Genomic DNA, 24,110 nt, shown 5'->3' with positions numbered 1-24,110 from the left:
AAAAGTCGACAATTAATTTCTCAACAATATTCTCAAGTTTTTGCCAAAAAATAAAAACTACGACATTCTATATTTATAGTAATATTATGTTTACGTTCATTTATCAGTTTCACTTTTCCAAGTGGTATTTTGATAAGTTCGGGTTTCACGATCATCGATTCAATTCGATTCTTAGTCGATTGCTATTGTTGCTCGATTGCTAAGAGAAAATGATGTAAGTTACTTATAACAAACATGAAAAATAAACGTGACTAATCATTGAATGAATATTGAACATGTACTTAATGAATAACTTGCGCTTTTTTTAAGTCCCTATAGTCTGTCTAGAGTCTAGACTCTCATTTACGAACACATTTTAATATACATATATAAATTACGGATTCGACACATTTTAATATATATAATGAACGATTTTAATGGGGATTACTTCATGGATTGCAGTTTAGTCCAACTTGAGATATAGGATAATTTTTATTTCGATTTGGGACCCGTAATTTTATTTTCAATATTTGTTTTGTATGGACATATTTTCTATGAGAGAATTTTGTCACGGTTTAACAGTTACACTGAAACAATTTCATTAAAACAACAGGGAGCATTTTTACGAAATAATTCTTGATGTTTTGCAATATTATTGACAAATTCCTATAAAACAGTTTTTTTTATTATCTACAGAACAACGTCTGCCGGGTCAGGTAGTAATCTTATATAATAATAATAATTAATAACATATAATCTTATTTAATATAATATAAATATTGGACTACCGACTCCTTTCTCGCAACATATAAGTACTTACTTACCTACCTATTAACAAACGGGTTTACGAACAAACATTTATCAAGTGAGGTCAACACAACGAAATTCTTCAGCACCTAATTACTGTATATTTTCGTCACGAAGCATAATAGAAGTAAAAAACCAGGAAGTCTAGAATGTTCTGTACCCTAACTACAGTCGGAAGTATCAAGGTGTATCTGTTGTGTATCCGTACTATTTCCGATCTTATTCCGGGTTTAAACTTGTCACAATACAAAATTCTCGCTTGCATGAGTAGCCGGTTAATTAAGTTTCATTACCTACATTTTATACGTAAATATAATATATATCTGTAGTTTGTGTTTATTTTATGTAATAATATAATCACAGAGTAGTTACAACTATTAATTGTATATCTATGTGTTTTTATTATACAACAATTTCACCACAGAGTAGTTATTTAACTATTTAAATAAATCACTTTTTAAAGGATTAAAACGATTTTGCGTAAAAGTTATATTTTTACTATTAACTTTTTCTCAAAAGTCTCGCCTTTCCAGATCCCGATTTCAGGGGGACTCATCATCAGTTAATCAAAGAAAATAGTTAAAACTATTTGTTTATTCTATTCCGAGGGTTTATTATGTTGTGTTTGAAGTACCTATGTTGCAACGTTTCACAAGATGGCGCTAGTTAGCTTAAAACATCGAATTGATAAAATACACAAAATGCTTTACATTCATGTTTAATTTTACACTTACATGAGGTTACAAAATAGTTTTAGCCTCCAAGTTAGTATTACAGCGTATAATTTTGTTTATACACTTAAGAGTCCACTCAACAATTACTTTCGTACCCGTGCCACCGGGTGTTGACTATTGGAAAAAACGTTATGCCTGGATAGGTTCCGTCCGGCAGAGCAAATCCACTAAAAAACTGCAACTACACTGCAACACCTGTTAAAAAGATCAAATTTTGACAACGGTACGAATACCGTACCGTTGTAAAAATTTTAAATTTCATAATGTTTTAAAACAATTAAATTTAAATTTATTTTAAAAACTTATTTCCAGCAATTTACTTCAAACAAAACAATTACTATTTTAGCCTTTTACGAAATCTATTCAATTTTACGAGATATACACAGCACTAATGTTGCACAATGCGTCAGCTGTATAGCTACAGATATATTCAAATAAAATTTGTAAAACAAAATTTTATGAACGATGTGGGACTAAGCAGGCCTGTTGCAGTTATTTGCAGGAACGTTGCGGTGCAGGAATATCAATTCCACTAATAAAACTGCAGAACTGCAACTGCACGCCTACTGCTAAATAATGATATTCTGTTAAATTATTTTGACATTTCACTAATCAGTCATTTGTTTTCGTGCAGTTATATTTTGCATGCTTAATGAAGTAGATCGTAAGCAATTTTTGTAGTTACTAAATATTGAAGTGTGAAGTAAATCAAATTAATGCTTGGATTGATATGCCGATAGATAATGCACAAATTTTAATTATATTGCATGTTAATTAGAATAATTTTTAAGGAATTTAACAGTAAGAAATTAAATATATGTAATACTAATCTTAAACATTTTCAAGAAATATTTTCACAACAAACTTAATCATAATGAAATTACCATATTTAAAAATATTGATTGACTTAAATGGGTAGATATTGTAATTAGTTATGTAGACGTTTTACTTACGCAAAGTATGAACTTTAAATATCCCAACACACTTGTTATTAAATTCTAGAGTAAGTGTTATACTTATCACCAAAATACTTGTTAAAAAGAACTCTTAGATTCCGTCTCACGAAAGAAGTATCGCGTATATTTTTTATTCTAAAATGTGTATCAAATTTATAATGACAATTAAAAGAATGGTTAAAACTTAGAATACTGACACTAATTCATAGGATTAAAATGATCGCATATTGAAATTTGAGGGCATTCATATTACGTAGAGACGGAAGAGTATGGTATTTAATCAAGAGGCTAGCAATATTTCTTCGCATGACTGCGCCCCGGTTTGCAATAGGTACTTGTCTCTTTATTACGTAATATCACCTCATTAGTATTGCATTTTATTATTCTTATTATTGACAATTTTAACAGCGTTTTAAGTATATTAACTTTATTTTCACTGTATTTAATTTTAGTATACTTACCTATACATATACTTTGGTCCATCAGCTTACATCAAGTTTCTTATTGTATATTATATTCTTTGGCACTTAATTTAAATTGTTTTTTTATATTTTATTTAATCAAACATATTTTCAGTCAAGAATATCTTAAAACAAATATTTTTCCATATACACTGTTACTACATTACAAGAATAAACACTTTTCAAGATTTTTCAGTTTTTAGTAACCAACTGTATTAATTCAAATCTCTTTTCATGCATTCATTCCTTGATAGAAATTAATTTTGATTATATTATGGTTACATTACTTGTAATATTTTTATTGCAGTAGCAGTGCAGTTGCAGCGAAGATACAGTGAAGATTAATGGAATACGTCAACAAACACTGCACTGCAACTGCACGACTCAAATGACAAGAGGAGCAGTGCAGTTGCAGTTTTTTAATAGAATTGCCCTGCGGTATAGTTCGTATTTTAGTGTCAGGCTTTGTTGTTTTTATTCCTATAATATTTGTTAAGCTTACCTATGTACTAACTATTTCTATAAAGCACAAAGACACAAAATATTATTACTCGGCAATCAACCAGCCGTCCCTGCCGCCGCTGCACATAAAGAATGACCCCCTGACCCATACGGCAAAAGAGAAAGCCGATCTTACGTACTCTTTGCCTCCAACTCGACTCTTGACGACAACGGAAAAACACCGCCGACCATCCCGCGGTGTCAGATCTCTATGCCTGAAGTACAGTTCAGATAGAAAACTGATCGGCGAGCTCTGTTTTCGTTGGACGTTTCGTTAGGAGTCGAGCGGGCCGAATGGCATTTCTCATACAATTGACTAAATTAACTTGTGCTAACGCGCTTATTCCGGCACTCTTACTCAAAAGGCGAAGTCCCTGAATCATGGAAGTCAGCCCTTTTCAATCCGAACCAAAAATAGGAGACAGTTCAGATCCTGGCAAACTACAAGTCTATAGCTATTATCTTCCTGCTATCCAAAATAATGGAGAGCATAATTAACCGCCAGCTTTTGGTAAACCTATATGGTCACCAGTTGATCAACGACTGACAGTAGCACTTTCGCCATGGTCGGTCGTCAGGAGATCTTCTGGTATACCTCACACATAGATGCGCTGCGGCTATCGAAAGCAAGGGAGAAATGACATCAAAAAGAATTCTAAAGGAATCAATTTTGAGAAAATAAATGCGTTTTTTGCCTTTAGAGCTTTTTGTTGTGTTTTATAATTAGAAATATTTATTATACGTATATAGATATACGTATGTAGGTATGCACTGTATTCGATGGCGTGCCTTTGCAATAATTACTTAGCTTATCTTCACGCGCCACCAGCATGAACTTAACCTTGGCCGCACAATTAGTAGCCACATACTGTAATTTTGTTCTTGGATTATAATCGCATACGTCCGCGGTAACCGTGAATTAATACTCTAACTAGGCGATACTTATGGACACATTTACTTGTATGTAATTAACACATGCATACAAAGTTATCTATTATCTTTTAACGTGACACTTTTATTACATCGCCTCAAATTTTTTCGTCTGTCTATCGCATGGCGCATTACAACCGGTTGGGTGTACGGCTGGCCGTGGGGAAGGGGTGAAGTTCAATCATTAATGTAAAATACTGCATATCTACTGTGATACTGCCTTCAAGTCAGGTTTGCTGGGTCACATGAGTAAATAAAACGGATCAGAGACTAAGCTTCAAAAGAGTGGGCGAAACTGTTATTTTGGAAGGTTATCATAAAAAGTTAAGATAAATTAAACAAAACATTGTTTATTAGCTTTTTATTGGATTTGATCTTCGATATTAAATAAACCTATATACAAGATTTTATACAAAAGTTACAGTTAAAGGTGTCCGCATTAACATTATAAGCCCATAATCCCAATACCTTTTGATATTACAGTGGCCGATATTATAAATAAAATGCAGGGTATGGATATTTTTATACCTGCCTCTGAAGAAATATAAGAATCATTACAACAATAATAGCACGCGTGTTGAAATGGGGACTGGAATCCAAAGGACTGTGCCATCGTAATGACTTAATAGTGACGTCATCTAAATCTGGCTAGAAAACTTAAAAATCACCAGTCAATAGACCCGTTTGCAAATTGACAGTTATTATTGTAGCTGACGACCGCTGTTAAGCGTAGATATAATATATCAATAACACTTTGTAAATTGTACCGTTCGATGTAAAGATGACTGAATTATGTATGGACACATCAAAGGAAAAACAAATTTGTTGTTTTTATTTAATTAAGCAGCATTTTCCTATTTATTCACCTTTTAAACCTTCTCTGGACTTCCACAAATAATTCAAGACCTAAATTTGCCAAATCGGTCCAGCCGTTCTCGAGTTTTAGCGAGACTAATGAACAGCAATTCATTTTTATATATATAGATAGATTACTATGATTTTGTTCTAATTGTTGTAATTAATTGTAATTACTTTAAATAAGCTGTATGTTTTGTTATAGTTTTTAAGTTTAGTAGTAATTGTTTTTTATGTTTAATTAGTAGAGTCAATTTATTTTAGGGTAGGTGTCTCCCTTGAAGTCATGTGTCATGCGGGGGCCACAGAAGATCAGCGTTGCAACATATTTGTGTTGGAACACATGCTGAGTGGCTCCTTTTATAACCTTACGTTTTTATATTTTTAATTTGTTTTATTCTTGTTATTTGTGTGTGTGTATAAATAAATGTTATTCTATCTTTCTTTCTTTGTTAAAATCAATTTATTTACTAGTACAACTACTTCTGCCCGTACAGAATTGGTTATGTCAAAAGTTAATAGTAAAAGTTAAATAAATATCCAAGTGATCCCGTTATTTATATCTCAACAACAAAAAAGATAACATTCAAAAATATGTTTTCTCTTTCGTAGACTACAATTCTTTATAAATCTTGATGAGACTCGTTCTAATAGCCTAAACAAATGATCGGATTTGGTATGGCCGAACCATCGGACGCGGTTTGATAGCGGACTATATTTGATGGTACGACATACGTATCGTCCATCGCACAAAATTATTATTATTAGCGTACGGGCCGTACCGAGTACGACATCGGACGCCCACCGGACCGTCCGATAGTTCGACCGTGTGTTAAGGCTATAACACGACACATGAGCATCATTTTTTTTTCTACTATATATTTTCTAATTCTGTATTATTTCTCGTCAAAATTAATGGATAATAAATGGTTATTGTGGGTTATCCCTAAGAAATAGACTTAATATACCATCGCGGATTTATTTATTTATTATTAAAATATCTTTTTCATTGTGATAGTCAAAGATAGCATGTGATATAATGAAATATTAACTCTAAGGATGCTTTCTGACACTAGCGGTATGACAGCTGTGAAAACGTCGAAAAAAATTGAGTTTAGAGTTAACTTCTATTTTGAGCAATGCACGCACACTATCACAAAGTGTCATACTAATCGCGAGTGTAAGACTTAGCTTGTCACGCACACTAAAGTATTAAACCTGGCTTGTTATTGTCGGTTGTCTAGCAACAAGAAACGGGATGAAAAATATATGTCGTCCGATTCTCAGACCTACCCAATATGGACTCAAAATTTCATGAGAATCGGTCAAGCCGTTTCGGAGGAGTTCAATGTTTAACACCATGACACGAGAATTGTATATATTAGTGATTGAACATGAGCTAAGTAGGTAAAGTATATTTCATTGATATTGCTGTTAATGATTCACTGGTAACACTAGCATGCATAAATTTATAATTGTGTGATTAATTAGAGAAATAAGAAGTTGTAAACCAATAAAATACTTAACTAAATCTACTCTATAACTATTTCACTCACCGTACCATCAGCCCGGATAGCTCAGTCGGTAGAGCATTGGACTTTTAATCCAAGGGTCCAGGGTTCAAGTCCCTGTTCGGGCGGCCAATTTTTTATTATAATTCACTCATCGCAAGTATTTTTTTCTGAATTATTTTAGACAAGCTGTTTGTTGTCTGCGTCTTTAATTGTATGGAAACTTTTGATGTGTTGAAAAAATCATGTTTACTTTTGCTCTGTGTCAAAATTAAACTATCCCTAGGGAAACTTATCTTCCGGTATGAAATGTATTCCATGTTTCTCCCCATACTATTATACAGCTATATTCCAAATTTAGTTGAAATCCATTCAGAAATTCTGACCTGATTTAGTAACAAGCATCGAAACACACAAACAATTCTAAATTTTGTATCTAGGAGATATTCTGAGAATCTATATAAATATTAATTACTAGCTGACCCGACAGACGTTATTCTGTTCATATAAAAAAAAAACTCTTGCGGGTGGAATTTCGTAAAATCCGTCAATTCTTAGCTGACCTCTACTCGGCAAAAGGAATATTCCTACCAAAGTCTCTACGACTCATGGTTCCAGAGATATCGTGATGAATCTATCGGTGGACATCTCTTATATATATATAGAATAAAATATTTATAGTAAAACCTAGGCAGAATTCACTTCTATTTCAAAACCAAAGTGAACTTCGATCGAAAAAAAAAATAACGTCGTTTGAAAAATAGTCTAAAACGATATGAACAAAACAGCAACGCTTAGCAAAATACCAATGCGGAGCCGTAATAAAAACCATAGACAAAGCATGCAAGAGAAAAGAACATCTCTAACAGAGATACAGCGAGATAAAAAAATGGAGATTGACAAGTCGTAAACAGTCAGCCACCCTTTGCTCTCGATTACTTCTTTAAAATTCTGAATCTTAGATAATTTATACGTCTAAAGACTCTACATCAGTGGTTGCCAATCTTTTCTTGGCCATAGACCACTTCAATTTTTTTTTATTGTTAGCAGGGACCACCATAAGATTTTCCCCGTGACCAAAACGGCAACGCGACTAAAGAAGTATTCACTTTAAAAAAACGCATTATCGAGTTGTCAGGTCGTTTATACGCTAGTATATTCTCAGTCTATGATAAAAACATTCACTCCACAATACGGTGACTAAATTACTTAACTCTCTTGACGACCTCAGTCGTCATACGAAAGTATGAGTTACCGTAAAGTGTGAAGCCTGAACAAGAGTCATTCATTCGCGATCAGTCACTCATACAAGTCGCTGCGAACTGACGTCACGCTGTTATAGTTCACCAGTCGCGACATGAACTCAACTCAATAAAATATATGCGAAATGTCTCGCGCGTCCGCTTTCAAAACAATCTTCTGAACGAAAATGACGAAATACAAACTTAACAATACAGTCCGGTCGTCTTCTGAAGTGACATTAACATCATACATGACCGGCAATATGGAAAGAAAGGACAATGTATACCAAATACCACTGGAAGATGCGAACTCGGACAGATGTAATATATGCCCGAACTGTGAATATATAGACGAGAACCAACTTGCCGCGTCTTTGCAGAAATCGTGCGATAAGTTTGGACTCAATGAACTCAAGGTTGAGGGTCTGGAAGATGGGTGTTTGTGTGAGAAATACAATGGTGGTTGTAAGTTGTGTCCTCGCTCCAGTCCTGCGCCGACCCTCACCATAAACCTGGAGAGTAGTCAGGGGAAACAGTGCCTCTCATGTCATGCTACCACTCTCTACCCCAGTAAGTATTGATGCATTTATTACTAAACCTATTATTACCTTATACGCACTAAAAATTTAACAAATATAATAAAATAGTTTAAATGTACTTAAATTATTATTATTATTGTAATTCTTGCGCTGCGAAAAGTATTAATAATAGAATTAATTAATGTACTTCAAAAATTGTCGCGACAGCATATGTTATGTGTTATTTTATTTTAAAAATTTAATTGTAATGTCGCCTTTACGTGCTCAGCCTGCGTGTCCGCGGACGAAGTCGTGGGATATCAGCTGTACTACAGTCTCAGCATTTACAAAATTTAAAAAACAAATATTTAAAAAAGACATATATTATATAAATACTAGCTTTTACCCGTGACTTCGTCCGCGTTGAATAGTTACATTGGGCAATTTTTCTTATTTTTTAGGACACTTTTCAAATAATACACATACAAACTCCTCTTTTCGGTGCTGGCGGCGCCCTGACACAGCGCATAATATCCCTTGTCATTGTAGACAGTCTCTTTAATAGTATTTCCATGTGAACCAGTGCCTAAATACAAAGTTTCGTGGTTTTATCTTTGATAAAGACGAATTTCAAAACAAACTCCAAGCCATTTCAACCGCTAAATCATTTTGCAATAAAAGGTATTTAAATTTTTCAAGCTCTAGTCTATCTCTGTATTAAATTGTATCAAAATCGGTTCAGTTGTTTAGGCGTGAAAGCGTAACAAACAAACTCACATTCATATTTATAATATTAGTAGGGATGAATATAAGATAGATAGATAATCTAATAAACGGCCAAGTGCAAGTTGAACTCACGTGGAGAGGGTTCCGTACAATGCCAAAATCAATTGTTTTTACTGTTTATTCAATTGTGGTTTGTTTTATAATAGGAACTCTTACTGAATGTGAATTTTCATTCTACCTTACGGGTATTTATTTTACCACTTTATTTTCTATTGTTAGAAATCTTATGGGTATTAATCTATAAGCAATGATATGAATGAAGATATTTTAGGAAAAAAATTTAACCTTTAGAATGTATCGAGTTTCCGTGATCAGGGAGGGATATGGTTAATTTTCTTTCATGAATAAAAGAAAAACTATTTACTTTACAATAATAACATAATATTTGAGATCCTTAAAACATGCCCCTTCATTTGATATATGACACAGTATTGTTTGCAAGACTTTTTGTTTAATTTAATAATATTGTACCCCAAAAAAGGCTGTGATCTGTCGGGACGGAAAATATGGGAAGGTAAACCACTTCGTAACGTAACGCGTTACGGCGCCAAACTGTTTAGCTTCCCTTTCTCTCACGCATACGGCAGCGATAGGCAGACTCCTCCGCTCTCACTCTAACCAATTGTTACTTTTATTAAATAATATACATACACAAAATTCTTATGTACATCTTAGTCAAGATTTGTAACTAAATATAAAATATATTTTATCTATATATATAAAAATGAATTGCTGTTCGTTAGTCTCGCTAAAACTCGAGAACGGCTTGGCTAATATTGGTCTTGAATTATTTGTGGAAGTGTTAAAAGGTGAATAAATATGAAAGTGTTCGGAATTAAATAAAAACAACAATTTGTTTTTCCTTTGATGTGCCCCCCGTCGTCCGATATTTGTTTTGTATGGACATATTTTCTATGAGAGAATTTATTGACGCACGGTTCGACAGTTCTGTTGTGAAACAATTTCATTACAACAACAGGGAGCATATTTTACGAAATAATTCTTGATGTTATGATATATTACTGACAAATTCATAAAAAACATTATTTTATTTATTACATACAGAACAACGTCTGTCGGGTAAACTAATAATCAGTAAAATATTTTATTTATTAAATTACCTTTCCTAACATTATCATATTATATAACATAAGGTGTAGAGACTTGAAATTTGGTAGGAATACTCCTTTCGTCGAGTAGAGGTCAGCTAAGAACGGATTTTACGATAATCTACCCACAAGATTTTTTTTTTATTATGAACAGAACAACGTCTGTCGGGTCAGCTAGTATATTATATAAGAGATTTCCACATATATAGTCACTCATCACGATATCTCTGGAACCATAAGGCGTAGAGACTTGAAATTTGGTAGGAATACTCCTTTCGTTGAGTAGAGGTCAGCTAAGAACGGATTTTACGATAATCCACCCACAAGATTATTTTTTTATTATGTACAGAACAACGTCTGTCCGGTCAGCTAGTATTTAATAATATAGATGTAGTCGTTAGTATGTAACAATCCTTACTTATATAGAAAATACTGCATATATAAAATATATAGATGATTTACAATTATTAATCTTCTAATATATAAAATTCTCGTGTCCCGGTGTTTATTACCAAACTCCTCCGAAAAGGCTGAACCGATTTCTATGAGAGTTTGAGTGCATATCGGGTAGATCTGAGAATCGGCCAACATCTATTTATCATACCACTAAATGATAAGGTTGACCCACCCCTAAATATATATTTTTTAATTTTTTGATAATTTTTTTTTAATTTTATTATGATTCTGCATTGAAAAATACATACAACTTCAAATTTTAATAAAGCGATTTTTATATTATTCTGTTCCATCCACAAATCCGCTATAGGGTTGCAAGATGGCAATTGAATATAATAATTGTAGTACGATATATTTGGTAGGTGTGAGAATCGGTTGCATCTATTTTTTATACCCCAAAAATTTTAATTATTGAATTATTTTAAATTACTTTATATGGCAATACAGCGTTAGACCCAATTGTAGAGTAAACAAATACATTTTAAAATTATTTCTAAATATACAAATACTATTTCGACTTGTCAATCAAAATCGGTCAAATAATCATACTTAGATTCGCTTTCCTTTTCTACCTTGCTTGCTGCAACTCTATCTTCTCACTCGCACACTGTGACCCTACGGTATTATATTGCAATTAAAGTATTTGAACTAAAATGTGTTTTTTCGCCTTAATTTGAAGTATTACATTATATTTTTCACGTTATCAACAGATTCAAAGTATTTTCGGTGTTTGTAACGATACACGCGTGGAATTAATTAACATACAAAAATACGTACGGTGATAATGTATTCTTTTAATACTCTGTTACAACTTAGCCCACAGTCTAAATATTGAAATGAAAACAGATTTAAAATTGCGGAATTGTTTGTTGGTAATATCCTATCTAACATTACTTAAGCTAGGTTGCACCAGCTAACTTACAAGTACCATCAAAGTTTATAAGTCCTTTTTGAATAATAAATCAAATTAAATTAAAATCAAATCAAAATCACTTTATTCATGCAGGTCACGGAAATGACACTTATGAATGTCAAAAAAAAATTCTTATTGTATCTACTAAATTAATAATATTTGAATTTGAATTAAGATTACATTAATTCATAAAAAAAATGCATTTTTATTTGAAACAAAAATGATGTACAATACTTTCTACCTCAATTATTGTCTATGTATTTTTATAGTTATTTCGTATAATATTAATTCGTACATATTCAACATAAAATAAGTTTTACAAAGGCCACATTTAGTCATTTTTATTTGTAACACTGAACTTATTGCCAATGTATAATGTACGTAACTTTGCAATAATATCCCTCACCGTTCAAGCTCTATAAATCGCTTATGAGTGACGGAGGTATTTTATTAGGAAAAATATTTGCTACTAAGGCAAATTGATTGTCAAATTTGTTCATATATCTGTCGAGCTTTCTATTTTAGCACCGCTTATGTTTTGTGTGGCGTATAAGGTATTTTAGATGTGAAAGTAAATTTGTTATTTATCGCGCTTTCACACAAAACAAAATTGTTTTCAATGTGCATTTGAAGATGTAATTCTTAGATAATTTATACGTCTCAATAGAGCCGCCTGCTGTTAGACAACCGATGATAACAGGGCAGGTTTATAACTTTAGTGTACGTTCTAAGCTACGTCTTACACGCGCGATTTGTATGTCACTTTGTGTAAGTGTGTCACTTCAAATAGAGGTTAACAGTGTACCTCAATTTTCAAAAACGACTGCACCTATTTTCATGCTGTTTTTATGAATGGACAGCTTGTTTCTCGACCAAGGTTTAAGTAATTAATTTGTTAAGTATTTGTATACATTTTTGTATATATTAAAGATATTTGTTGGAGGTGTCGGAAATAATAAGTCGTCTGGGAGCTAAAAACGAATACTTTGCGTAAAACCTTTGAGATATAACAAAATAACGTATGATGTAATTATGAGTCTTATATATGTCTACAGAAAAGTCCGGGATAGCATATTTCTATCTCTATAACGATAACATACTACTATATTCATTTTATTTCTTTAAAAATAGGCAATTTTAAAGCAGTTATAGAAAAGCTGTTTACACAAATACGATATTAATCCTTATCATTTTATTACTACATATATACTAAATGTATATAAATAAATCATTTAGAAATACGTTTTTGTTTCATTTTTAACTCAATAACTTTGATCATACACTTCCGGTATCTTTAGACTACATTATTCCCAAATACATCTTTTTTTCTATTGAAAGAACAGCGTCTGTCGGGTCAGTTAGTTTATAGTAAAGTCCTAGTTGCCGTTCAAGCCGTTTCTATGAATAAATTTAAATGTTTTATTACAACATGTCTCCGTCGTAAATCCTACTACTCCACAGCTAAATATCTTAAGCTTTGTATATGATTCTAAGCGATCGGACAGCCTGGGATTTAGATTATGATTATTTTATAGCAATTAAATGACAGTACAATATTGTATATTTTATTAAAAAGAGCCCAAAAAAATTATGCTGGGAGAGTTTCTTGCGGCACTTCTTCTGTCTCAGAGCGCAATTTTTTTTCGAAGTGGTGGAAGTGGTTAACTTAACATCAAAGCTGCGATGTCGCAAAGAAGTTTAGGTTCAATCATGCGAAGTGGGATGAATCACTAACCATCACAAAACAGGTGAACGTCTTTTACTAATAAGTGTGCAAGAGAGAATGGTTAACGTCTGTTATAGCCTAAACACATGATCGGATTTGGTACGGCCGGATCATCGGGCAGTCCGGCGGGCGGCTCGAGCCAATTGGTCCGCTGTCGTATCCGGTACGGTACTGACGGTAATTATAATAAAAAATAAAATCTTGTGCGATGGACATTGCGACATACCAGTCGGAGGCTCCTTAACACAGGATGCCGGCTAGATTATGGGTACCACAACGGCTCCTATTTCTGTCGTGTAGCAGTAATGTGTAAGCATTAATGTGTTTCGGTCTGAAGGGTGCCGTAGCTAGTGAAATTACTGGGCAAATGAGACTTAATCTTATGTCTCAAGGTGACGAGCGCAGTTGTAGTGCCGCTCAGAATGTTTGGGGTTTTTCTAGAATCCTGAGCGGCACCTCCTTGTCATGGGCAGGGCATATCAATTACCATCAGCTGAACGTCCTGCTCGTCTCATCCCTTATTTTCGTAAAAAAAATACCATTGAATATGAATATATATATCATATATATACCACCGCTACCAGACCCGTCCGATGGTTCGGCCGGACCAAATCCGATCATTTATTAATAATAGTTATTGTTAAAATTGAAGTAATAATCCTGAGAACTATACAATCGTTGTTGAACACGAACAAGACACTATATTAGTCAACACGGAAAAGCGATAACGGTGACCCTTTAATCATAATGTCAAGCTATTTGATAAAGTAGCAAAAAATTTATGTAAATATTTTTATACAGTTCGTTTTTATTAGCTTTATAAATTGTGTGAGAAATATTTTTGAATTATATTTGAATGACGTTCTATATGTATAGAACGCCATTGAACGTTCTATATGTATAAAACGAAATTACCTTTTGTCAAAGTCAAAGTCAATTAAACTTTAATCAATTATGCTAAAAGTAAGCGTATTTAAATCGTCATTACAAATATTTCTTATAAAATACTGATTCTACCATATTATGTTTGGAAAAAGTAGAGCTCGTGAGAAGAACATGCAAGAAACTAAAATATGGCGTATCCCCTTAGTTCAACTTTTATGGTCCCGAACTCGACGGGTAAACACCTGGAACCCCATTACTAAGACCGTTCTGTCCGTCCGACCTTCCATCTGTCAGCAGGCTCTCACACACCGCATAATAAGACTTCTGAAATTTTAAAAAATTACCAAAAAGACCAAGATAAGCAAAGGCCAAAGGACCGCCTTGAAAATAAATATATAAAAAAACAAACATAATATTTGATAGGATATTCTATTTTATAGTATAATTTGCATGTTAAAGTCGTTAATAGTCTTGTAAACAAATTATTTTACACCTTTAAGATGCCTGTTACGGAAATTGAATAACTATTATCGAATCCACAAAATATATAAACATTTGCTTATACGGGTACCAATAGGGTTGGCAACCGTACTCTAAAATAGAGTATTACACTCTATATCAGAATCAAATCAAATCAAAATCAGTTTATTCACGTAGGTCACGAAAATGACACTTATGAATGTCAAAAAATTTTTTTTTTTCTTATTGAATATACCGCTACTTCGTAAAGGGTTGAGCTAATGAGAAGAAGTAGCAAGAAACTCATTGCCACTCTTTTATATCAAGATTTACATTTACATCGATTTACAAATCATTTCAATTACAATATAATATGTAAAATATAAAATGATGCAACAAACACACTCAAACGTCAAATAGTCAATGTCTTACACGAGTAAGTCAAAAAAGTAAATGTAAATTAATACAAAAGTTATTGAGTACAGTAGCTGCATCATCCACATACACCGTAAGTAAATAAATGAAGGTATTCTGTGAGCATTTTATAAGCGATTATAAATAAATAAATATGTATATATCCATACATATATATACACACAATAACTTAAGAATCTGAAACCGAGTCTCCGGCAACAGGATCATCCTGCCACCACAAGCAGCGCCCGTTCACTAGCATAACGCATGAGCCAGCCATCGCCTCAGTCAACCATATTTTAGGGAAGGGGACGACCCGTCCCATGTCGCCGCCACAAGCAGTATCATTTAAGCGATCATGACGAAACCTGTTACGAAAACTCAGCAGAAAATAATCCTATTCTACATATCATGCAATACTCACCAAATACCTCTACTTACAATTTGACAATTCTGCTTAAACTTGTAATTAATATTATATTTTTACTAACAATAATCAAAAGCTCAATCCTTTAGGGTAATCAAATCAAAATCACCTTATTCAAGCGGGTCAAGGAAATAAATTTTCTTTTTGTATCGACCTTCTTTGTCCACTATATCATGTACTCTATAATCTATGACACTAATAGTATGCTAAAATACTCTTTTTTAAATAATGTTCACTATACTTTTGCCAGTCATGTTATAACATAATATATTATGCAAACCAATTTTATTTTTATAATTATATTATTACATTACCGTGTTTCGGTGTGAAGGGCACCGTAACTAGTACTGGGCAAGTGAGACTTAACATCTTATGTCTCGAGGTGACGAGTGCAATTGTAGTGCTAAAAAGAATATTTGAGGTTTTCAAGAATCTATTTTACGTTTATAGGTTTTGCGTTTTAGAACCTTCGATTAAGGATTTGTCTCCGCTGCGCTCCAACTGGACATCGCACTACTTAGGAACAATAGCTTTTTTTATTACGGCAACTATTAGATGCTGGTGTGCGTGGCATCTTGAAACTCAATTGCATTTTTAAAATTCTGTAACATATGCTTCGTATTATTTTACTTTTAAATTAATAAAATACAAAACACTTACTACTGACGACATATATCTTTCTTATTTCTTGTAGTAATTACAAAGTACAAATTAGTATTTACAAACTATTATATATAGGCAATCCGGCATTTAAGTTTCAGTTATTAGCAAAGTTTGACAGACCATGTGGCACGTCAACGTCACACATTGTTCGAGACTGGCTCGAGTACGCCCACATGGGCGTAGTATTAGTTGCCGCACTGTGCGACTACGCCTGCGGTATCTATCGCGACCAAGCTACCAAGGGGTAGAATAATATATATGAACGAAAAATAATAATATCACTCCAATTGTATAAAAATAATTTAATGATATTTAATTACACGTTATTTAACTAAATTATGTGGTATAATAATATTTTCATTAGTTATATTTAATCACTTCTTTATTCCATAATGTTTTTATTTACAAACGTAATAGAGCACGAGGAATATATTTTTAAGGATTTCTGTTATTACGCCAAAGAAGAATAGCTTCATGTTTGTGCAAAAAAATACATTACAATGTCAAAGTTATAAAGCGAATAATCGTAATTTTACCTGATACTGAAATTGAATCTACGGGTATATATAGAATATAGGGGTATATATAGGGTACCTATAAGGTCGCCAACCGTACCCTAAATAGAGTATTGCACTCTATATCATGTACTCTATAATCTATGACACTAATAGAGTATGCTAAAATACTCTTTTTTACACATTCATGTTATATTATGCAAAACAATTTTAATTTAATAATTATATTATTACATTACTGTGTTTCGGTGTTAAGGGTACCGTAGCTAGTGAAATTACTGGGCAAATGAGACTAAACATCTTAGGTCTCTAGGTGACGAGTGCAATTGTAGTGCTAACAAGAATATTTGAGCTTTTCAAGAATCCTGAGCGCTGCATTGAATGCGCAGGGCGTATCAACTACCATCAGCCGAACGACTTTTCATCTCGTCCCATATTTTCATAAAAAGAATCTTTTTAAATATGGAAATCTAGTTAATATAAATTCCTTAATTAGTTTAAATTATTAAAGAAACTCTTAATATGCCTTAGCCTTAAGTATTCACGTCTATTTATCCAAATATATATTTGATCTCTCTTTTTCTTTCGTTTTAATATGCTATGTTCACACCCTCACGGAGTTACATCTTTTGGTATTTCGCTGATAGATTTTCTTATAAGTTATGTATTTATATTATTCTGCTGTGTGTATATTATTAAGATAAATAAATAAAAATGGATTTGCAATGCATTTGAAAAAAAAATGTATGCGTCGAACTGCACCAATGTGGAATAAACTGCAGTGACGTGGTCGCTGGAATATTCCCGATCCAATTAGAATCTGGACCTTGCAAGTTAGAGCATTGTGCCACTTTGAAGACCGACAACGCATCTCGACCTCTAGTATTGCGGATGTCCATTAGCGATTAGTTATTTACTTTCCATCGCGTACCATGCCTGTATGCCCCTTCTTACATAAAAAACTAAGATAATTTATGCGTATCGATAGAGTCTCTTGATGTTAGACAACCGATGAAACAGGCCAGGAATATTAGTTTAGTGTGCGTGACAAGCTACGTCATGCATTCGCGCGATTTGTATAACACTGTGATAGTTTGCGTGCATTGCTCAAAATAGAGTTCTACACTAAATTTTTTAGACGTTTTCACAGCTGCCAATCATAGTCTATCTAGAGGTATAAAATTAATTATCTAAGATAACAACATGCTCGTCTCGGGACAGAAGTCCAATCCGAGTTGAACTATTTAATATTTTAATAGTTCTCATTATAGTTATTACTTTTATTTTATGTATATTAATATGATAATATAAGGAAAGGTTATTTATTAAGTAATATTTTAATGATTATAAAATATATATTATTCTTAGTTTCAATCCATGAAAATATACATAAGAATTTTGTGTATGTGCATTATAAGTATCATTATATTTTAATCCTATTAAAGTAACAATTGGTTAGAGTGAGAGAGGAGAAGCCTGCCTATCGCTGCCGTATGCGTCAGAGAAAGGGACACAGACTTGCGCCGTAACGCGTTACGTTACAAAGCGGTTTACATTCTTCGTCATAAATAGAAAACTATGCATCATAATAACAATTAACAATTTTTAAGCTTGTGCCAATGCTTTTATACGAAACCGGACATGGCACGGTTAACTTAATTCAAAATTTGGACCACCATTCGTTGCTTAAAGACCCTGTTTTTTATGATTTAAATACAAATGTATAGTTTTCAGAGTTATCCGTATATATATTTGTAATAACTTACACAAATAAAATTTGAAAACAAAATTATATGAACGATGTAAGACTCGAACCCGCGACCCCTCGCATTCCGGGTCGCGCTCTTCCAACTGAGACAATCGTACGAGTGACTTATCGTTGATAAGATCGTGTATGCTTTGTTCAACTCTCAGGTTGTGGCTTTATCTACAGGATCTACTTTACGTTGATAACCTGCTCAACCCCAATATTTGCATATTAAGAAATTGACTTGAGATGTCGCTCTTGCTAAATCTAAACAATTTGATGGGTTGTAAAGTTGTACTATTTCACCCAATTTGCCTCTTTTATTTTTGGGTCATGTCACCTGCCCATCCCTCCTGTTAACAGCATAATTTACACTCACACCTGTATGGAGATTTCGAACCTATATTCGCCATCATCCTTATATTTGTCTGGCTTCATCCACAAGTAACAATGTCACTACCTCTTCTTTAACTCCACATTCCTCTCGAATGTCAAATTTGAGAACAATTTCGTATAGTGCACCTTACAAACTATTGTATTCATTTTGAAAATCTCGCATGAAAATATTGTTCTGTAATAATTTCCTTACTTGTTCGAACGTTTTCCGAACACATACCCTTTTAGTTTAAGACATTAACCTTCCGAAATCGGAAAGTGCCATAGATCGGGACGATTTTCAAAGCGTATTATTTTACATGTACTAAAAGATTGCTTATAATTATGATGATTTGAGTGAATGTATTAGAAAGCTATTGAAACAAACTATAAGACCATGGATAAAAAACAATCTTATAAACCAAATGAGGATCAGAACTTGGGCATGGCATAGTGTGCCATACGGCACTTACGATTTTGGTGTATCTGAAACATCTAACTACACTCGACTAACACACACTACTGTGCTATCTAGTTTCGGAAGGTTCAAAGATAATAATGATGACATTGTGTTTTTTTTTTGTCAGCTTTCTTGTTAGGTGATAAATTCTAGAAATTGTTAAAAATAATAAACCGTTTCATGAGATTTCCAATTCGCTTCGAACAATTTGTTTCGAAGGATTTTTATTGTTGCCAATCTCATCATATGGTAACGTAACGCTTTGAAAACAATAACTAGTACTTATTGTATCAAACAATGCGTAGTTAATAATTGAAGTCACACCTGTTCATGCTAGGAAAACTTATGTAATGGACAGATTGATAATATGAATGCTATTACAATATTAAAATGTGCCTATATACTAAAATATTGGCGCTATCTGAAATTCGGAGTTAACGTAATATTAAGATCATTAATATCGTGTAAGATCACTCAATAGGCAGTTATGTTTACCAATTGAGTAACGGCCAAATGTTGTTCCAAAGTTAAATAAAACTGTATCACATCACGTAGGAAACTATATATGTAGGTATTTATCCTATTCTAGGTGCACAAAATTAATTGATGGGATGGATAATGAAAATAGATGGATGTTGGGGTAGTAAAGTCCTCGAATGGCGACCACGTACCAGAAGACGTAGTGTTGGTAGGCCCCCCACAAGATGGACCGACAATCTGGTCAAGATCTCCGGAGTAGGTTGGATGAGGGCAGCGCAGGACCGATCGTCATGGCGATCTTTGGGGCAAGCCTTTGTCTGGCAGTGGAGGTCTTCTGGCTGAATTGATGATGTATAGTAAAAAAAGTGTGCGAGAAAGAAGAATATCTATTTTAAAACAAGATAGCAAAAGTAAGCGAATCTATTGATATTGTGACCGATTTTGATTGACAAATCGTAAAGATTCAGCCACGCTTTGCATTAGCTCCATATTATTTGGAATTTAAAACTAGCTATCCTCTAGCTAACGCACACATTGCCAAATCGAAATTGGGCATGCTTATCGCGTTGTCAGGCCGTCTCTACGCTAGTATATACATAGTCATTTAACCACGACATGTTTGAGAAACAGGAAACTAATATTTAAAAAAATTCAGTAGAATATACTGATGAATTTCACCACAAGACATTACGTACAAAATGCTAAATACCATCCGCATCATGTAGACGTCCATTCCCCAACCGCGCGTTTTGCAAGAAATTTCTTCCTGCTCCTCCTTTCCTCGGACAGCCACTCTGTGGAATCATTTACTGGCTGCTGTCTTTACGAACCTATTTGACTTAGGAACCTTAAGAAAAGACTATATTCTTGACCGCACGGTGTTGCAGATGCCTCTCATTAAAAAACTATAAAGGACTTATTCCACACGAGTACATCTTAATATTTATGTCTGCGAAAAGTTTCCTTGAATTTACGATATATTTTTGTAATTTTATACACAGGATCTAGAACGCTATTGAATTAAATTTTAAATAGGTATCAACTTTTCATCTTTATATAAGCTATCCAAGTCTACCCATGACATCTGGAACAACTCATTTATTACTAGATATTATTGCATTGATCCTTGCATAAAGGAAATATTTTTTTAATTTTCACTTCATTTCAAAGAATATTTTTTTCGATATTGCAATCTGTCTCAGTCTATATAACGTGATATATTAAATTCTACACTAATAATTAATGAAGAGCCGGTTTTATAACAATTATTGAATATTACGAATAGTACTTATACTTCTTGTTATTGTTTCGGAGAAGGTTTTAGTACATGATATGTTGGTGTATCTATATTTGTTTGACTTAGAAATACTTATTTCTGCTGTGAAGCTGTAATGTGTAAGCATTATTGTATTTCGGTCTGAATGGCGCCGTAGCTAGTGAAATTACTGGGCAAATGAGACTTAACATCGTATGCGCTATTGTATGTATGTTTATATGAAAATATGTATGTTTAAGTAAGTATATTGTCCTACTAATATTATAAATGTGAAAGTTTGTATGTCTGGATGTATGTTTGAACTTTTTTAACGCAAAATCTACTGAATAGATTTTGATGAAACTTTACAATAATATAGCTTACACACCAGAATAACAAATAGGCTATAATTTATAAAACTATAGTATGAATTATACAAAATATAAAAGAAGTGTGATTGTTACTAATGAATACAACTAGCGCCATCTCTTATCAACTAGCAAGGAAAAGATCAATACAATTTATATGGCAAAACAACGTTTGCCGGGTCAGCTAGAGTTAAATATATCATTGTCTTGTAACCCATAACACAGGCTATATATGCTTAACTTGGGGCAAGATAATTTGTGTAAAAAGTGTGTCAATACATTGAGCGCGGGATACTTAATTTATATTACACTATAATATTTGCCTGGTCAGCACTTGTATTAAAATATAAGGAGCAACTGCCAAGCGTGGCTGACCGCTTACAACTCGTCAACCAAAATAAGTTACAGTAACAAAGAAATTCCCTTTCTGCTGCATCTTCGTGTGTGATGTTCTTCCCTCTTGCAGGCATTGTTCGTCTAGTACAGTGTTCGGCAGAGTGCGGCTCCAGCACCGCATGTGGCTTTTTCTCCTTAAGTACGGCTCAGGCACGAATATCCACTGAAGGCGCAGTAATATTTTCATTAAAAAAAAACTTGGTTGGAAAAAAATTAAATCTTATTTTGATAAATTATATTCGCCCAAACTTTCCAAGGAGATGCAAACACATTGTTCACTTAAAAATTGTTTATTAAGTTTACCAAACAAGCAGATTTGGCTCCCAATTTATTTTTAATTGTTGTATTGTTGATATATGGATCTTTGGGTAATAAGTTTGGCGACTGGTCTAGTATATTAAATAAATAAATGACACACTTTTTACACAAATTATCTTGCCCCAAATTAAGCATATATAGCCTGTGTTATGGGTTACAAGACAACGATATATTTAATACAATATACTTACTTAAACATACATAAATTCATAAAAACATACATAAATACATTTAAACATCCATGACTCAGAAACAAACATCCATATTCATCATATAAATGCTTGCACCTACCGGGGTTCGAACCCGGGAGCTCTAGCACTAAGCTAGAGGTCCCAGGTAGGATCCCTAACCACTCGGCTATACAGGTCGTATATTGTAAGTTATAACCAGCCAGTGCTTCTATTTATAATCATATATTTATGTCGTTTTAACATTTAAATTAAATAGTGTGATATAAAACAAAAACGTAATAGTTGGAGCTGTAAACAGACGGCGTATAGAGGAAGGTTCAGTCGAATAACTGCCTTGAGGTTGCAATTAGCCAATAAAAACGTAATTAGCCTTTCCAATGAGCTCAGGAAATCGAACGAACGGCAAAAACGCACCCAGTCTTCGTGTAGAAGATAGTCGTTTTTATTAACTGATCTTGTTCTGTGAGTTACTAACAGTTGGCCGCGATGCAAATTCAAATTATTTCTTATATTTTCAGTGATAGGATAACACTTATGGTAATTGATACGCCCTACCAATGGGTAGGTTGTAATGACAATGCAGTGCCGTTCAGGATTTTTGAAAAAAAAAAACAAATTTTCTGAGCAGCACTACAATTGCGCTAGTCGCCTTGAGACATAAGATGCTAAGTCTCATTTGCCCAGTAATTTTACTAGCTATAGCGCTATTCAGACCGAAACACAGTACTTAATGTTTGCACATTACTGCTTCAAGGCAGAAATAGGCGCCGTTGTGGTACCTGTGAGCCTCCCACTGTTATATATTAAAATTAATTATTAAAAATATTAAAATTTTACTGAAATAATGCCGATATTAATGCAATCTTTGTGCTGCACATGAGGGCTATTTATAACCTAGGTCCTAAAGAATCATTGAGAGCAAAATTTAAAGTTATAAACATCCAAACTGTTGCTCTTCAATATATTCTCGGTAATGTTAGGTATGTACATAGGCACATAAGTGAATTGACTAGAAATTATTGTAGCAATAATGTTAACATCAGGAACAGACATAAACTTATAACGCCTACTTGGCTAAGTTGAGTTAGTAAGCCTTTTGTGGGGCAATGTATATGCCTTTACAACAAGATCCCAGAAAATGTTCAAAACAAATGTATAACGAAATTCAAAGGAATTGTTAAAAAACGTTTCTGTTGTAGCTAAAGTAAGCTTATTATAACATAAATTACTTTCTTAATGATAGGTACCACGAGATGTAAGAAAAAAAGCCCGCTGAGTTCTTGCGCGCGTTCTTCTTAGATCTGAGACATACATTTTCGCATGAATAGGTGGTAGTTTTTGACTTGCAAAAAGTGATGTCATATCCTATTTCAAATTAAAATATTTGAATCTGAATTTAAGTTTCAATTTGAAAGCATTAAAGGTTACAAATGGATAATATTATTAAATATCGCAGTTAGCAGCTAACATAAATGCTCACGAAACTGGCAACCACTACCTCTTTGTATAGCCAAACTTATCCTCTGACAAAGGTACGTACTAGACCCCGGGTCACCTGTCTAATCGATTAGATTCCTGAAGAATTGTGTAATGTCTTCACCCCAAAAGGAACATGTACGTATCCATCACAGAGTGATATTTTCGTCAGTTTCCCGCAACTGCACCTGCCTCCCT

The 24,110-nt window shown here is 33.4% G+C and overlaps 1 protein-coding gene and 1 non-coding gene across 2 annotated transcripts in view; both read left to right on the top strand.

Annotated features, from left to right (window-relative positions):
* The first annotated feature begins 6,789 nt into the window (after positions 1 to 6,789).
* Positions 6,790 to 6,862, top strand: Trnak-uuu (transfer RNA lysine (anticodon UUU)). Its single transcript has one exon. It is a non-coding gene; the product is annotated as a tRNA-Lys (tRNA).
* A 1,097-nt stretch (positions 6,863 to 7,959) lies between these two features.
* Positions 7,960 to 24,110, top strand: part of LOC126978778 (sodium-independent sulfate anion transporter-like) — a 59,693-nt gene continuing 43,542 nt past the window's right edge. The window contains exon 1 of the mRNA XM_050827837.1: positions 7,960 to 8,545. Within this exon, the coding sequence (XP_050683794.1) occupies positions 8,164 to 8,545 (382 nt within the window). The 5' untranslated portion in view covers positions 7,960 to 8,163. The remainder of the gene's footprint in view (positions 8,546 to 24,110) is intronic.

The sequence above is a fragment of the Leptidea sinapis genome, chromosome Z, assembly GCF_905404315.1.
Source record: "Leptidea sinapis chromosome Z, ilLepSina1.1, whole genome shotgun sequence".
Classification (NCBI taxonomy): domain Eukaryota; kingdom Metazoa; phylum Arthropoda; class Insecta; order Lepidoptera; family Pieridae; genus Leptidea; species Leptidea sinapis.
This window is presented reverse-complemented; position numbering and strand designations above follow the sequence as displayed.